At 45.9% G+C, this 18949-nt stretch overlaps 1 protein-coding gene across 1 annotated transcript in view; it reads right to left on the reverse strand.

Moving 5' to 3' along the window:
• Positions 1–18949, reverse strand: part of ASTN1 (astrotactin 1) — a 177039-nt gene that overhangs the window by 95741 nt on the left and 62349 nt on the right. Inside the window, exon 2 of the mRNA XM_077824003.1 lies at positions 4174–4361. Within this exon, the coding sequence (XP_077680129.1) occupies positions 4174–4361 (188 nt within the window). The remainder of the gene's footprint in view (positions 1–4173; positions 4362–18949) is intronic.

Genomic DNA, 18949 nt, shown 5'->3' on the forward strand with positions numbered 1-18949 from the left:
ACCACCAGGCTTTCTTCCTGTTCATTTGGTAATAATCATTTCCTGGGCTCTTACACTCGTCCGTTTTCCACCCTGGAATTTGTTTCACCCCAGATACAACCATGACCCGTAAGCTGACGTAGCCTCAAGTGGTCATTGGTTAATTCAAACCACACCAGCAGGAGAGGTGAAATATTCTCAAAACATGCAAGGTCACTTCAGACTGGCTTTCCTGCAGAATCCCACCCAATCAAGCTCTAGGGTAGACACAAGGTTCCAAGCATTACATCATCAGAGCAAGCTCCCACTGGCTGATCCTGAGGGATTTATGCCATCATGTGCCAGCAATGCCCCTCTGCCATGTACATTGGTCAAACTGGACAGTCTCTACGTAAAAGAATAAATGGACACAAATCAGATGTCAAGAATTATAACATTCATAAACCAGTCGGAGAACACTTCAATCTCTCTGGTCACGCAATCACAGACATGAAGGTCGCTATCTTAAAACAAAAAAACTTCAAATCCAGACTCCAGCGAGAAACTGCTGAATTGGAATTCATTTGCAAATTGGATACTATTAATTTAGGCTTAAATAGAGACTGGGAGTGGCTAAGTCATTATGCAAGGTAGCCTATTTCCTCTTGTTTTTTCCTCCCCCCCCCCCCCCAGATGTTCTGGTTTAACTTGGATTTAAACTTGGAGAGTGGTCAGTTTGGACGAGCTATTACCAGCAGGAGAGTGAGTCTGTGTGTGTATGGGGGTGGGTTTTTGGAGGGGGGTGAGGGAGTGAGAGAACCTGGATTTGTGCAGGAAATGGCCTAACTTCATTATCATGCACATTGTGTAAAGAGTTGTCACTTTGGATGGGCTATCACCAGCAGGAGAGTGAATTTGTGTGGGGGGGTGGAGGGTGAGAAAACCTGGATTTGTGCTGGAAATGGCCTAACCTGACGATTACTTTAGATAAGCTATTACCAGCAGGACAGTGGGGTGGGAGGAGGTATTGTTTCATATTCTCTGTGTATATATAAAGTCTGCTGCAGTTTCCACGGTATGTATCTGATGAAGTGAGCTGTAGCTCACGAAAGCTCATGCTCAAATAAACTGGTTAGTCTCTAAGGTGCCACAAGTACTCCTTTTCTTTTTACTGTTACTACGCAACTGCTCATCATTAGCTTTTCAAAACAAACCCTTCTAAGGTTCACTCCATACCGGATTGGGAGGTCCTGTGCCGAATATGAGAGTCCACATGACACTAAGCTGAGAGCCCACCAGACTCATTGCACCTGTAACCTAATTCACCCACAGGTGAGAAATGAGGACATTAGTTCCTCACTGTACCCCATCTGGTGGTTTTAACAATGGCCTCAGTGTAGAGGCCCTGGAATTTCCAGTCCAATTACAGACCAAATGATTCCCACAGAGAATCCCTGCATCATGCCCCCTACTGATATACACTGTCTGGCTGTTGAACTAAAGTCTAGTTAACCAAAATATCCTGTGAACGCAAGTCCAATTGCAGTACAGAACTTACCCCAGGCCTGTGGTGTGTATATGTGTACAAACATACACACATGCACACGCATACACCACTCCAGGATCTTCTCATTCTCCAGCAGCAGAGACCCAAATCCAGCAAAGCATTTAAGCACTTAACTGCAAACATGTAAATAATCCCACTAACTTCACTGGGACTACTCCCGTGCTTAACGTTAAGCACGTGCTTCAGGGCCTCTCTGGATCAGAATCTCGGCATGCAGCCTGCTGCACAGGCCATTCATTGCATTACTGAGATGGCAACCCACAGCCCGGTCTGTTTGAAGGCGCAGACTGGCTCCCCCACTGAGCTGAAGCCCCATTTGGCCCAAGATTTTAGGGATCTCCAAGACCTGTGGACACAAACAGGACCGTGCTGCATTCCATTCCAGAGAGGCAAGTGAAGAAAGGGAGCAAGTGGAATACAGGTGACTACGAGAGGAGTCACCAGGATCTGGAGTTCTCTGCCATCTGGGGGCCAGATCATCAGCTGGTGTCAATTGGTTTAGCTCCACTAAAGTCCACGACTAGAGTGAAAGGATGGTCCAAGTGGAGAGGGCACTGGTCTGGGATTAAGGAGACCTGGATTTAATCCCCAGATCACCCGTAGATTTCCTCTGCTACCACGCTGCCTAGGAAGGCGGTGTAGTAACATGATGTAAATTACTAAGGAGACAGTGTAGCCTAGTGGCTGCACTGGACTGGGACTCCAAAGGCCTAGATTTTAGTCCCAGGTCTGCCACTGACTGGCTAGTTGACTTTGAGCAAGTCATGTCACCATCCTGTGCCTCAGTTTTCCCATCTGTAAAAGGGGGAAACTGACCCCCTTTGTGGAGCACTTTGAGACCAACTGACGAAAAGTGCTACACAAGAGCTGGCTATTATCACCACCTTGGGCAATCACATAATCTACCCTGGCTATCAGCTCCCCAGCTGCAAAACTGGGATACAGTTGTCATGAATTGCTCCGATAGTACAGTGATGAGGGCCACGTAAATAACTAGGTAGACAGACCAGAGCTCCCCTGATGTACATCAGTTGAGGCTGCAGCCCCTGTGTCGGGGATAATTTTAAACAGTTAACATACAGCCTTCTCGGCAAAAACGGACTAAATGTTTCCAGTTTGATTTTGCCGTTTATTAATTTTTCTCCACTAATCAAGCACAAAAGATGGAGGAGACACTTGGCCTCGGGCTGCAATCTGGAAGAGATATTGACATTCTCATTAGAGCAGGCTTCATTAAACAGCCTGTAGCAAGCATCAGCAGCCCATTGTCTCCAGCTAATTATCTTCTGCTGGCAAAGGAATTGGTATGGCTTCCCATCGTTAAAAACATAATCCACCTCACAAACACTGATCTATACTTTTTCTCTTTCCCCTTTGGCTTCCACTGAATTCTCTTTCCAGAGCTTCTGAGGGGAAGAGGACAGGAAGGCAGCAGAGGAGGTGGGGGATATGCAATCTGCAACACGCTCAAGGGGCTCGCACTTGTTATATTCCAAGCCCTGTGTTCTCACACACGCTAAATCAAAGCCATCAGGCTGTGGTTCCTCTGCTGGTGTCACGAAAGCAGGGGTGACAAAGCATCAGAGGGAGAAAAGCCTAAAGGGAGGGTGGGATACCATGCACAGGAAACAGAGATGTCTGGGGATCACAGGCGCTATGGGGAACAAAATGGGACGACTGTTGCATTTCTCTGATTTATGCACTGTTTGTCTCATTGGATCAGATCATTGGTCCACATAGACAAGTCTGCTTCATAGGTGGTGGCTCCAATCCTGGGCTATGGCCAAGCTAAGCCCAGTGGGACTGGTGGGTGATAGATTTGTGCCTCCTGGATTCTGGAGCACCAGTGCAGCCCTTGGCACAAGCTAGAGCAGCCCATAGAGAACCACCTGCAATGGTTTCCTATGGAGTCATCCAATTGTCTAGCATAGCTGGAGTGCAACGTGCTCTGGCCACACCTCCTCCTCCCTGGTCCCACCCCCTGCACAGATGGCTACACCCCTACACAGAGGGCTGCAAAGAGGGACAGCATAGAGACGCTCACCTGGCCCTCCACCTCCAGGCAATCTCCATTACAGCAAGGCTATTCCTCAGGTGAGTGGGTGGGGGGAGAGATCCGCTGGCTTTGCAGCCCCTGCGGGCTCGCAGAGCTGACGTAAATGAGCCAGAGGAAACACCAGATAGAGCTGGCTGGGAAAGTTTTCCCGTCCCATGAAAAGTTGAGGTATTGAAAAATGTTCCTCTCCCAAACGGAGACGAAAAGTCGAAACCTCAAAAAATTCTGCCATCTGAAAATCCAAAAGATTTCCAGTTCTGGCCCCATTGAAACGTTTTGTTTCAATTTCAACCTTTTTTTTTTTTCTTTTCTTTTACACCTTTGTCTAAGTCTCAGTTTACCAAGCATGTCATTCTACCACGCGCCTGGGGATTGGCAGCATCTTGATAGTCATTACTGATAACCACCACCACAACCACCGCATCCACCCTCCAAGGACAGCTCAGCACACAGGCATTTCATGGAAAGCGGGAGAGGAAATTTTCAAAGGCTCAACATTCCCACTGAAAGTCAATGGGAGTTGGGCGCCCGTTGGGTGCCTCCTGCAGAGCAGAGAACGGCACCGCACCTTTGAAGGTGAGCTGGCACGTACCATAACAGAGATGTGGAGGATCCTTAGCTCCTCTTCCGCTGACTCAGTCTGGGGCTCTTCGGTGGGGTCAGCGCCAGGCAGGCTGGGGGTGCCATCTTGGTGGTGGATGTGGAAGAGCAACGTGCCATTCTCCAGCCACTGCTGCCTCCAGCGCACCAGGGGAATGTCCTCGGTGTTCCCCGAGATCTCTGGAAAAGGAAACAAGGCTGATGTGTGAACACGGCTACAGTACAGAAAACCCACCGGAAATCCAGTTTACCTCTTTCTAGGGATTCAGTAGAGTGCAAGTGACCTATTTCTGGCTGAGAGTACGTCAAGCAGGCTGCAGACTGCAGCCATCTCTCATCCCAGGATCACTACTGTCTGTTTCACTGCATGCTATCAATGGCCCTTATAATCCCAGAGGATAAATACATGGCAGCTTCCCTCTTCCAAAAATGGGGTGTGCATTAGCGGCCAACTGCAAGTGGATTTAGCAAGGGCAACTGCTGAGAAGTCAGTGAGTAACTGTTATGCAGGTCCATGGCACTTACCACATAAGCCCTGTGACCTGACCATGGAGGCTTGACAGCATAGTTCTGGCCCCAATTCAGCAAAGGACTTAAGAGTGTGATTAAATCCCTGAACTTCAATGGGAAGATGCAACAACTCCTCATATAGGGTTCAAAAGGCAAAATCTGGAGGTTTGTGTTCCTTTTATTTTAACATAAAAAGGGGGAGGGAGGGACCCATTTTAACTAAATTTGGGATGAACTCAGAATTTTATTGTCCGCAGAAGGGAGGATCTGATGGGAGGGGAGATACAGGACACAACACTAGGGGCAGATTTTTAAAGTATTTAGGAGCCATCGATTTTAGTGGGAATTGGGTGTCTAGATAACTTTAAAAACCTGGACCTTAATCTCATCCCCTTCTACCTCTATGCAGGAGCAGGGTAGAATTAGGACCCAGCGTTCACTCGGGCAGTAGCCAGCGGCACTCCATGGCAGCATGCAAGTCTGCAGGTGTGTACCCCAGGCATCTCCACCACACCCATACCCTCAGCAACTGGTGCCCATGGCTCCTTTTCTGGAGCGACATTTAGGAGCACGCTAGAGTGGCTCTTTGCAGGCAGGATGGCTAACAGCCCCCTCACTCAGCTGTGACTCCTCTGCTCCCCCATACCACCCCCACCACTACATCAAGTATCGCAGATGATGTAAAGTGGGCACAGTTCCATAGATCAGAGCCCACTAGGACTTAAATGGGCCACGCTGACGTAACCATGCTGGAGATCTGGCCCCTTATATCTGGAGTGCTGCCTTTTCTCCTAAGGCTAGTCTGGGACACCTGCAACTCTGCTTTGGCATCAGCACCTAGGGGTTTCCATCAGCTTCCCTTTGCAGGGGCACTGCCCAGCCTGCTCCCAAGGTTGTGCTGCCATCGCACACGCACCCAGAACTAACCTTCCAGAGAATGCACCTAAACCTCACCGTGCAGACCAATATGAGCAGTCAAACGATGACATTCACAGCCCTAGGGATACATCCTGCGGGACACACAAGCCTATGACTAGGAGCTTATAGCACACCTTCTTGTGGCCGCATAAAGTAATCGCTGGTCAAGATGTGCACCCCTGCCAATTCCAGGTAAGTATCAGAGCTGCTCAAACACAAGGCTGCTCTATCTTCTAACAGAGGCTGACAAAGAGGCTAGATGGCCTAGTTTTACCCACAGCTAACAGTGACTCTCCTTTACCTCCAAAGGGCACTGTTACAGGAGCCCAAGGTTGTGATTTCTATTCCCTGTGCTGCATGCGTGTGCTGTAGCTGGGGACTGTGCTTACCGCATGCACGTAGCCATAGCAGGATGGATGGGTTTTAATCATGATTTAAATTAGCAAGCAGGAAACTGCAATTTAACTCACTGATTTTAATCTGGCTTTCCATTTGTACTTTGTAATTATTTTCCGAGAGAAAGGTTCATTTTCACTGGTTGGTAAAATCAACATGTTTTAATGGTTACAACCAAATGTAGCCTTTACACTAAATGCAGTGCTTATTTTTGCTAACCAGGGGGATACACTATGCACACATTTACTTACTCAGGTACACACCTTAACATGCATTTCTTATTTACCAGATAATGTTTTACTCAAGATTTGTATTAAGCTGCAGTTGGCTGGAAATTCAAATTCAAATTAAATGTGTACAAACAGCAGCATTTTTAAAAAGTTTTATTTAATTATTGAAGAACAATCCTAAATGTGCTGGATACGTGTGAAACTATGCATCTCAAACCACGTTTTGCATTTAAAACTAAGTGATTTATTAAACAAAAGTATTAACTGCAATTAGTTGACAGACTCTTTCTGGTCACCAGGGGCCAAAGTTTCAAAGGTATCCAGATAGGGGTATCGACAGTGTCTAAGCAGGTTAGTTTCCCAACTCCCATTAAAATCAAGGGGAGTCAGGCACCTATATACATTTTCAGTGCCTAAATACCTTTCAAAATCTGACCCCGTGTCCTTCAAGTGCTTAGAATTAGTAGCTCTCCTCTTCTCCCACCTGTTTTTTATTAATAGATTTGAATAGAAAAACAAGCTTTCCTGCTTTTTCAACTCCTAGTCGGTTTCTCAATGAATGAACCAGTCCAAATGAAGGAAACAGGCTTTCTGCACCTGCTAGCTAAACTGAAATCTAAAGTAATTCAGGCAAAAACTTTTCTGAACAACAGAAACTGAAAGTACTTACATTTGGAAAAATGTAAATACCAGCATTCACTCCATTGTAAAGACTGAAAATAACAGAGCTACTTGATACTGTGTGATATTTATAAAGCTTGAGTTGACAAAAAAAGTTAAAAGATGTTTTCCCCTGATTCTGCATATAATTTAAAAAGCAGCACCCTTTATCTCATTAAAATTTGAGGAGGGCTCATTGATTCAGCACTGTTATAATCATTTAAATGATTTTAATGAACCTAGTAAGTTTCAGCCTTAACATAGGTTGTCATTATTCCAAATTTAACAGGTTTATTTTTTAAAAGAAATGAAAATTTACATTTTAAAAATCCAATTTAAATAAAAACTTTGATTTTTTAAATTTTGTTTAAATGAGATTTTTACCACCCTGAGCCATATCATTTCCTCTCTCGCTCTCTCTCTCTCTCTCATCTGCTTCACACAGAGCCATGCCAAAGGTAAAATATTCAAGAACGAGAAATATTACATGCTAGGAGACTCCCCTCCATCCTGACCCAACAACCTAAGCCAGAGCCTGTCCACGTTACTGACTTGTCTTTCCCATCAAGCACATGTCAGGATTATCCTATGTGCAGGGATATCCTATGTGATCCTGCTCTTGGTAAAACCTACCCCACATAGAAAGAAAATACTTCGCTCCTTTTCAGCAAGGGTTTCCATGTCTTCTGGCTGTGTCTCCTCCTCCTAAGTCCTGGGGTTTTAACAGGTGCTCAAAGAGTTTCTCAACCTGCTCCCAAACCCACTGCACCTCCATGTGAAAAACAGTGCGGGGAAATGTGCACTGAATTTTCTCAGTGTTCTCACAAGGTTCATCTCTAATTTGGTTCCAACTTTTTGGAGTACCTAAACCAGTTTATCTGCTCAGATTAAGAAGGGTTTTAATATGCTATGGACACCACTGACCCATGCCCCAGCACTCCTCTCTGGCCTTATTCAAATATCATCTTCCTTCTATTTCTTCATCCACTGCTTTGTGCAACCAGCTGCTAGTCTGGGATGAACTAAACACCTAAATCATGCCTCCATATACCACTGGAAAGGGGAGAGTTGGTAACAGGAGTGTAGGGTACTAAGTATCATGGGCCAGACCCTTAGCTGGTGTTAAATGGGTAGAACTGCACCTGCTCACGGCAGCTGAAGATCTGGCCCCACAAAGCCTTATGATGGGATGGCAGAGTCAAGGCGTTGTAGGAAAGCAGTCGAAAAAACCACAGAAAGGGGCAAGAGTAATTTCAAGATCAAAGTTTGAAAGATATTGATGACAGGCCTGCTCCCTATGTGACTTTCATTAGGCCTTGGAAGTGAAGCTATTAGCACTGGTATTAACTTCTAACACCTATGTTAAAAAATAGCCTGCCTGAGTCAAGGGTTAACAACAGTAGGGAAGACCACTAATTATCCTGTGAAGCGTTAGCCTGGTATCAAATGTGACCTGAGTCCTTAACACATACAGGAATGCTAGCCTGTAAACACCCCAGCTTGTCCTATAAAGATAATGGCAGCAGCTGATCACTGCCCAGACCATCTGTGAAGGGAGAAACAAGAGGGGAGAGAAAGGAGGTAGGGCGAAGGGAGTAGGAAGGGGAGACAGGAGGAAGAAAGGCAAACTGAGGAGAGGAGCGAGGAGAAAGGGATGGAGAGAGGAAGATCCAAGCTGAAGTCACAGGAGCCCCTTTGATTTATACTAGCTGAGAATCCGGCACACCTAGCTCATTATCGCTCAGTCACCCTAGCGACCTCCACACATCAAATAAAATGGGATAATATTTAAACTCTAAAATATGTATGAACAGATCACATCATCCATCGTAATGAGCAGGAGTCATTCTAGAGACACAGCTAGCTCCCGAGAAGAGTCCTGTTCTGAGGCTGTAAGTCCCTCAGGGACAATCCTCCTGGCATCTGAAGCCACAGCGCCCTCACATCAGCTCCTGCTGCACATCCCTAAGGCGCTAAACGGAGAAGTCACCATACTACACACTTGGGGACAGCTGCAGCGGCTGCTGCATGACCAACTCCCATTAACGTCATTGGTTCCTAAGAGCAAAGGCTTCGAGATCAGGCCCTTGGGGTTCCTCTATGACCCTGTGCGGAAGCAGTGTTAATGAGGCCTCTCTCGGTGGCTAAGTATTCCTTGGAGCTTGCTACTTTCTTTGGCATTTCTTTTCTCCTTCTAGTTTACACACCCAGCACTGAGAAGATATTTTCTGTTGCACTGGCACACTCCTGGTCCTACTCAAGTCAATGGGAATTTAATATCTGTGACAGCAGAATTTGGCCCTAACCAAGGTAGGGGGCTTTTTGTAAGCATGTAACAGCAGCCTCAGAGAGATGTTGAATCTGCAAGGGAAGCGGACGGAGAAGTTTCTCTGAACAGTGTTCTCTTCCTTCCCTATTTGAGCCTCTCTAGGAGATGAACAGGATTCCACAAAGCTAAGCCTGCAGCACATAATGGATGTAAAGAGATTAGGAACAAGGACTGTGCCATTTTGCCATGTAGATAAAGCACGTATCTTCAAGGACCTGCCCTACTATGGGACATTAGGAAAACCTTTCCAACTCTAAGGATAGTTAAGCACTAGACCAGATTACCTAGGGAGGTTGTGGAATCTCCACCATTGGAGGTTTTTAAGAGGAGGTGAGACACATCCATCAGGGGTGGTCTAGGTATAGTTAATACGACTGTAATGTGTCCACCAGCACTGCTGCAAGCCTTCCCATGCTTCCAACCTCTGCGATTTTTCCTTGAGGAATCATACTTTCACCTTTTCTTCTTTTATCAGTTGAGCTGGTTTAAAAACAGCACTAATTTTTAAGCAAAAAAATTTAAATCAACAACTGTTTTTCCATCAACATTTTGAAAATCCAAAAAAAAAAAAAAAAAAAATGCCCATGAGTCCCAATCAAGAGATGTCTCAAGTCATTCAAAGATAAATCTGGGATAAACGTTTTCATAATGCTAGTCATCTCCATAAATCTCTGTAGATTCATTTTACACTGTGCAGCAAGCACTTCAACTGGATCTTTCATTTGCATTAACTCAGCAATCAAAAGTGCCTTAAACTGACCTAACTTTTAAATCAAAAATTTGACTAAGTGCAATGTTCAGTGTCCCTCTCTTGCTCTGTGCCTAAATCTTTTATGTCCTTTAAGGGGTCCCATGCCAGACCAAGATATCAATCATTATAACTTCAGTACATGTAATCCTTCAAAACTCTGTATAATTAATCTTTGAAATACCGTATGAGCAAAATACCAAAATGCTGCATTAGGCATCACCAACTTAAAACCTCACTCAGTTAAATTTACTTGTCAAACTGCATCTCCCAGACCTGATACCAAAATATTTTTTGCTTCTGAGATTCTACTTGCCACATATCTTTCACTGGATAATATTCATGTTTTATGCGGCATGCCTCTGTTTAAATCACGTGTCAGTGCATATTCATGCTTTATTTGTTTTTTTCCGTTCACAAGCAGAAAATTAACCCAGCCTGTAAATTGTAAGGCTTTTTCAAAACATCCAGCTTTTCCATATTATGTTCAATGGTTCCTTTATCTTTTGGTGAAAATGGAATCTTTCTTGATGGATTACTGAAGTTGCAAGTTGTTGAAGAGGTCAATGAAGCTGTTGATTGTGATGTTCTCCGTCCAGACATCCTGGTCAAGATTTTCAGAAGGGCCCAGTGATTTTGAGTGCATCAGTTTTTGGTTGACCAACTTGAGACAACATACAAGGGCAAAAGTGCCAAGCACTTGTCCTTTGAAATAAGGCCCCTTTAAGGTATCTTGAGCTGGTCACCCCAAATCACTAGGCATTTTTGAAAATCTTGGTTAGAGAAGCTAGGCTTGATTTTCAGAAAATACTAAGCACCCACTGTAGCACGATGTGGGTACTTGTTGTCTCCTGAGTGCCCTCTGGCGGCCCAGGGTACCTCTATAGTGCCCCACCTGGTCTTCTCCTTCAGAGGGCTCTTTATACAAAGTCCACACAGCCCAAAGGAAAATGAAAACATTCCCCCTGTTTCCTGCCAGACTTTCTGCTTCTATTAGTCTCAGCGACCCTCTGCACCATACACACCTTCCCTGCAGCTTCCTGTTGCTTTTTAAATCGGCATCACCCGATTCCTCTCAAGCAAGACTTATTTTGTCATCAGGACTGGCTCAGCCCCAGGCTCCACCGCCCAAGGGCAAGTCACCCTGTTACATCCACCCTCCAAAAATCAGGTAGATTTTCAAGGTGTCTCAAACTGGATACCCAAAAAAATCACTTTTAAAAAAATCTTGGCCTCCCATGATGGTAACATACCTATTCTTACTGCAGCTTCCCACAGCCTCAAACAAACATGCATCACAGTAATTTCAGTGTCCTGATACAGAGCATTCTGATAGGAACCCAACTTCCCTCAACCCAATTGTGCTCCAAAAAGTTCCTCAACTCTGTCTTTCGTTATCCAAAGGAGATTTTAGCCATGGAGAGTTCTCTCCTTTCCCAAATATATTTCACAGATCACAGCAAGAAATGTTTTAGGAATTTTTTAAAACTAAAAATGGACCTGCCCTAAAATCCCCACCGCCCAACCTGGATCCAACCACCTCCAAATTTGAGGAAAGTTCTGATCTGGATCAGAACTTGTTGGCTCAAGCCCATCACTAATTTAAAAGAAAAAGACCAACAGAATAGTGAGAGATGGAACTATGAAATGGACTTTTCACCTCACCAATGACTCACCGTGCTTCACACTGCAAGCCTTCGCAAGGGTATTTCACCCCTCTCATTCCTATCCTCCCTTGCCCTCCACATTTTTCTCCTCTATTTTCAGACCTCAGGAGGACTTTCCCCAATCTCCACATTGCTGCAAGAACCCATCACACAGCACGATTCTTTCACCAAGGACAGCTGGCTGGAAATACCACTGGACCTCAACAACTCAGACTGCCCACTTGGGCTACTGCAGGGTGATCCCAGGGGCTCCTGCTCTTCCCGTCGCTAGGATAGCATATGCTGCCTCTGCGTTACCCCAGACGCTGCCAGCCAAGGAAATGAGAAATGGCGCCTCTCTTTTGCCCTTATGACATTCTTTTGCCTTCCACCCCATGCTACATGTCCCTCTTCCATCCCCAAATCATTTGAAAGTCATAGAAACACAGGGGCGGGAACACAATGGCCACCGCTGGCTTCCTATTACACACCAGCCAGAGATTTTCACAGTGAAGCAAATGGCTATTTATAACCGCTAAAGGCTGACAGTCAAGGTAACGGCCAGCTATCTAAACCATCTGCCAGGCACTTAGCAAGACATCCGAGCAGATCGCAAAGGCTAAGTTAGTCAGGGATGGTGGTGGGATAGGAAGGAGGAGGGAAAATGCATTATAGCGATGAGATGGACTACACTTCAAGGGTAAACTTCAGCCCATTCCTGCAGACTAATTTGTTTAAGTGCTCATTATGATGGGGGCCAAGAGGGCAAGAGAATGAGAGATTATTTTAGCATTCGCATCCTTACTGCATGCAATGAGGATGGTTGATTGTTCGTCTACCCACAGGCAAGAATGCTCTGTGCTAGAAGTTCACCTTGGGCTTATCATTTGCCCGTGTGCTGGGAAAAAAACCTAGATTAGAGGTTTCAGAGTAGCAGCCGTGTTAGTCTGTATTCGCAAAAAGAAAAGGAGTACTTGTGGCACCTTAGAGACTAACAATTTTAGATTAGAGGGTAGGTATGATGCAGATATCTTCTGCTCCGCACAGAAATAACTAAACAGCATGGGGAGCACATGCTCTGTTGAAATAATGAGGATCCAGAAGTGTATTTTAGGTACCAGTATTTGACAGTAAGAGGCAAATGAAAATTAAGGTGAGAGTTTAGCACTCAGGTGTTTCCAGCAAAAGCCAGGGATTTATCATCACCATCCTTCAACACACACTCCTCATTTTCAGCTGCTGGCAATGTGATGCTTCTCTGTTGATAAGAGAAGCAGAACGGCCAGTTGAGGAGACGTTCACTGGCCATGCTGTGACAAAGCCAGGAAAATACAGTGGCTTGGGACACTGGGATATATTTTATTATTATTGATCTTAAGGTAGAAACCCCAATTAAGACTGGGACCTCGTGCCAGGTGCTATACAAACACAGGGTAAGAATCAGTCCCTGCCCTAACAAACTTGCAATCTAAATAGAAGAGACAGGGTGGGTGAGGAAACTAAAGCAAAGAGGGATGAAGTGAAGTGACCTTCCCCAAGGTTACACAGCAGATCAGTGGCACAGCTAGGGAGGAGAAGCAGGGTTTGTGAACAGTAGGTCAGGATCTTCTATTCTCACTGTCTTATAGTACAAGAATAAGGGGAAGTTCAATGGAATGGAAAGTTTCCAAATACAAAGGTGTCAAATTCAAAACTGATGAAAGGAAATACTTTCCCCAGCCACACACACAATTAGCTTGTGGAACTCACTGCCACAGGATACCAGTGAGGCCAAGAATTTAGCAGAAATCAAATAGGGATTAGATATTTAGATGGAAAATTAAAATATCCAGAGTTATCATAGTAAATTCTTTAACAATAACCAGAGTTTGGGAAGGGATGCAAACCCTCCTGCTTCAGCGCAACAGCTGGCTCCTAAATATTAGGAGTCAGGAAGAATCTTTGCCTAAGGGCAGATGTGACACTTTTCAGGGTTACCCAAAGTGTCCAGGGTGAATCTCTACCACCTACTTACAGCATGAAATAGCTTTGTCCATGCCCCCGCGGGGGAGAGTCCTCTCAACGAGCGTTCTGCTCTGGGCTCCCCAGGCCCCACTCTCTCCCCCTGCAGGCTAGCAATTTACACACCTCACTTTGCTGCACTCAAGTGCTCAGTCCCTTGTCTCCTGGACACCTGCAAACATACACTGATCCACTGCCTCCAGGAAAGCAGTGCACCCCGGTTTTACCTCCGTTCAACACTCTCTTTAGCACAGGCACTTAGATATGTCTACAGTAAAATCAAACTGAACTTTATTTAATAGAGCTTGATATAAAGATTCAAAATAAAGGCAAGTAAAAAGGATTTGGAAACATAAGGTTACAGGTAAAAGAAAAACAAAACACAATCCATTGCCTATACTTATAAACAAGCTACTTTCCTAACTAATGAGATATTTCTCACCCAACGGACAGCCCATGCAGTGCTTGTCCAGTCAAGTCATGAGACACTCCCATTGGCAGAACGTCACCTTCATAACAAATAACCTTTGTGCCCTCTTTCCTTCTCTGATGCAGTCCCATATCTCATTTTTGTCAAATCAAAACTGCATCTTCCCCAGACTGTGAACAACGGGGCTGGGATGACAGATGTCAAGCGTGTCAATCGTTCCCAAATGTTGATCAAGCCAGCTCTGAGACTCGCTCCACCTCAGGTGACACCTTTCACTTTGAAGAGTTTTGGAACACAAAATTCTCCATGTTACGTAACTCGAAGAATGTTCCCCATGCAAACATCCTGTAATGTTGCCACGTGAGCCCCTTCAGGGAACTATAGGGAAGCTGGCTGGACACAGGTAGAATATACCTACCCGGGCATGTCTGCGTCACAGCAGGTTATCCCATAACTGCCTGCTACAGGGCTTCTTGCACCTTCCTCTAAGATAGCTAGAGCTGGCCACTGCCAGAGACAGGCTACTGGCCTAGATGGACCCATGCTCTGATCCAGACTGGCAACTCCTATTTCCCTATAAAAATGGAGCTCCACATTGGTTTTATTTTGAAGTTAGGAGGAGGATTTTAAAGATAATGGAGAGTGAAAAAGAATCATAGAATCATAGAATATCAGGGTTGGAAGGGACCCCTGAAGGTCATCTAGTCCAACCCCCTGCTCGAAGCAGGACCAATTCCCAGTTAAATCATCCCAGCCAGGGCTTTGTCAAGCCTGACCTTAAAAACCTCTAAGGAAGGAGATTCTACCACCTCCCTAGGTAACGCATTCCAGTGTTTCACCACCCTCTTAGTGAAAAAGTTTTTCCTAATATCCAATCTAAACCTCCCCCACTGCAACTTGAGACCATGACTCCTCGTTCTGTCATCTGCTACCATTGAGAACAGTCTAGAGCCATCCTCTTTGGAACCCCCTTTCAGGTAGTTGAAAGCAGCTATCAAATCCCCCCTCATTCTTCTCTTCTGCAGGCTAAACAATCCCAGCTCCCTCAGCCTCTCCTCATAAGTCATGTGTTCTAGACCCCTAATCATTTTTGTTGCCCTTCGCTGGACTCTCTCCAATTTTTCCACATCCTTCTTGTAGTGTGGGGCCCAAAACTGGACACAGTACTCCAGATGAGGCCTCACCAATGTCGAATAGAGGGGAACGATCACGTCCCTCGATCTGTTCGCTATGCCCCTACTTATACATCCCAAAATGCCATTGGCCTTCTTGGCAACAAGGGCACACTGCTGACTCATATCCAGCTTCTCGTCCACTGTCACCCCTAGGTCCTTTTCCGCAGAACTGCTGCCTAGCCATTCGGTCCCTAGTCTGTAGCGGTGCATTGGATTCTTCCATCCTAAGTGCAGGACCCTGCACTTATCCTTATTGAACCTCATCAGATTTCTTTTGGCCCAATCTTCCAATTTGTCTAGGTCCTTCTGTATCCTATCCCTCCCCTCCAGCGTATCTACCACTCCTCCCAGTTTAGTATCATCCGCAAATTTGCTGAGAGTGCAATCCACACCATCCTCCAGATCATTTATGAAGATATTGAACAAAACCGGCCCCAGGACCGACCCTTGGGGCACTCCACTTGACACCGGCTACCAACTAGACATGGAGCCATTGATCACTACCCGTTGAGCCCGACAATCTAGCCAGTTTTCTACCCACCTTATAGTGCATTCATCCAGCCCATACTTCCTTAACTTGCTGACAAGAATACTGTGGGAGACCGTGTCAAAAGCTTTGCTAAAGTCAAGAAACAATACATCCACTGCTTTCCCTTCATACACAGAACCAGTAATCTCATCATAAAAGGCGATTAGATTAGTCAGGCATGACCTTCCCTTGGTGAATCCATGCTGGCTGTTCCTGATCACTTTCCTCTCATGCAAGTGCATCAGGATTGATTCTTTGAGGACCTGCTCCATGATTTTTCCAGGGACTGAGGTGAGGCTGACTGGCCTGTAGTTCCCAGGATCCTCCTTCTTCCCTTTTTTAAAGATTGGCACTACATTAGCCTTTTTCCAGTCATCCGGGACTTCCCCGGTTCGCCACGAGTTTTCAAAGATAATGGCCAATGGCTCTGCAATCACAGCCGCCAATTCCTTCAGCACTCTCGGATGCAACTCATCCGGCCCCATGCACTTGTGCACGTCCAGCTTTTCTAAATAGTCCCTAACCACCTCTATCTCCACAGAGGGCTGGCCATCTCTTCCCCATTTTGTGATGCCCAGCGCAGCAGTCTGGGAGCTGACCTAGTTAGTGAAAACAGAGGCAAAAAAAGCATTGAGTACATTAGCTTTTTCCACATCCTCTGTCACTAGGTTGCCTCCCTCATTCAGTAAGGGGCCCACACTTTCCTTGGCTTTCTTCTTGTTGCCAACATACCTGAAAAAACCCTTCTTGTTACTCTTGACATCTCTCGCTAGCTGCAGCTCCAGGTGCGATTTGGCCCTCCTGATTTCATTCCTACATGCCCGAGCAATATTTTTATACTCTTCCCTGGTCATATGTCCAACCTTCCACTTCTTGTAAGCTTCTTTTTTATGTTTAAGATCCGCTAGGATTTCACCATTAAGCCAAGCTGGTCGCCTGCCATATTTACTATTCTTTCGACTCATTGGGATGGTTTGTCCCTGTAACCTCAACAGGGATTCCTTGAAATACAGCCAGCTCTCCTGGACTCCTTTCCCCTTCAAGTTAGTCCCCCAGGGGATCCTGGCCATCCGTTCCCTGAGGGAGTCGAAGTCTGCTTTTCTGAAGTCCAGGGTCCGTATCCTGCTGCTTACCTTTCTTCCCTGCGTCAGGATCCTGAACTCAACCAACTCATGGTCACTGCCTCCCGGATTCCCATCCACTTTTGCTTCCCCCACTAATTCTACCCGGTTTGTGAGCAGCAGGTCAAGAAAAGCGTCCCCCCTAGTTGGCTCCTCTAGCACTTGCGCCAGGAAAGAGGTGGAGGGAGCAGGACGGGGGAAGGGGGGGGAAGAGTTGACTGTGTGCCTTTATCATTGATCTCTCTTGAAGGAAGAACTTGTCAAAAGGGCAGAGTCCAGCAGTGTTCAAAGACTGATCAGTGTAAAGGAGTTTTAGGTCTAATCAGGCTTGTTTCAGATTTACAGGAATTGAATAAAGACATAAATCTGTCACTGCCTCACGAAAATCGCGGTAATTAAATCTGCAGGTGAATAGAATTGTCAAATTGATGATCTATATAAATCAGCAGAGTCACCGGAGGCACCAAGTTCGCTGCAGATGGAGGAAGCTCCCTTGGAGAAGTATCTCCTGCCCACATTTAGCAATGGGAGGCTGCTAGCATGTGGAAAGCGTCACGTTGGGAGAAATCCATTTCACCTTCAAGAATCTGTCCACCTTTTAGCTCCTTGTAGTCCTGATCACAGCAGCAAAGGAGGACACGGCGAACTTCAAGGAGTTTACAGAAGGAGGCAACTGACGTGTGCTCACATGGTTACGGCCTGGTCCCAAGACCAGGGCACAGAGCCCCCTCTCTCCCATGGAGATTGCAAGTTTCAGCATGTTCAACAGACCCTGGAGTGCCTCACTTAGCTCCTAATCCTAGCAAGCCTTGGCTCCCTGACAACTCCCCTCAGGTGGTCTGTTGGAGGAGAGTGGGGGCAGCTCTAAGGTGCTTACAACCAAGGGCTACAGTAATGGAGTAGGAGGGCAACATACTCTGGGAAGAAAGGCACACCCTGCCTTTTCCCTTAGCGAGAATCCAGGGAACAACAGAATGGTCCTGTCACCTCCTTCTCCCCTCCTGACTTTCCTTCGTAGAGGGGGTAGGTGGGGGCATGAAGATCATTCCCCTACACAAAGGCCTCTTCCTTAAGAAATTAAGCCACTGTTGTCACACAGCTCCATGTCACACTAGCAAACTGGAGAGCAGAATCAGGGACCTCAGAAAGATCCGTGCCTTGAAATCAGTCCACCAAACCACACATGCTGAATCACTTGTTCCTTCCATTGGCCTGTGACGGGACATCTGACCAGCAAACCAGAAGCATTGAATCTGTAGCTTCAGAAAAACCTATCCCTTCATATCCTGAGCCTCTAACCCCTTGTGAGTCTTAACATCAGCCCAGCATGATAAAGCTGCTAAGCTAGTGACCTCACAGATGCATCTGCCTTGACATCACACAAGCTATCTGCAGCTGCTAATGCAGAGATATCACAGAGACCTGTGCCTTTACATCAGCCCAGCAAGCTAGAGGGTCTGATCCAGGAACATCACAGAGACTCCTATCTTGACATAAGCTGAGTTTGGGCCATCTTAAGACCAAACACTGCGGCAGAGTGAATGTGGTGGGCAAACTATCCATGCCTCAGAAGGCCCCTCCACTGAACTGCAAACTGCACTTGCAAGACCCCCAAACATGGCTGTTGGGGCAGCTGGTCAACAGAAGGTCCCAGGATCGGATAGCAGACAAGCTGACCACCTCACAAAGATTCCAGGAGTAGAAGGGGAGGACGGTAGGCCACCGGGCACCCCAGGCCAGAAGACACCTACAGGAACAGAGATCCCAGCACCTGAAGGAGGAACCATTATAGGGTGAAGAAGTAGGTGGGTCTGGGGGTAATGCTAAAGGAGGGGTACGCATGGAGTAGAAAAGAATCATGAAACTTTCCAGCTACAGCAGTGAAGTGTTTGCAAACTGCAGGGGCATCACATTATCTATCTAAACTGTTCCTATGGGAAGGTTTTTTTCATAGATCATGGAAACATTTCCAGCAGTCTTAGGTTTTCGAAAATCTGTTTTAGCAAATCTACATTTTAGGTTAAATTTAACCTGCTAACATTCCTTTTACATTTTTGGCCTGTGTGCAGAGAGAG

The sequence above is a fragment of the Eretmochelys imbricata genome, chromosome 8, assembly GCF_965152235.1.
Source record: "Eretmochelys imbricata isolate rEreImb1 chromosome 8, rEreImb1.hap1, whole genome shotgun sequence".
Classification (NCBI taxonomy): domain Eukaryota; kingdom Metazoa; phylum Chordata; order Testudines; family Cheloniidae; genus Eretmochelys; species Eretmochelys imbricata.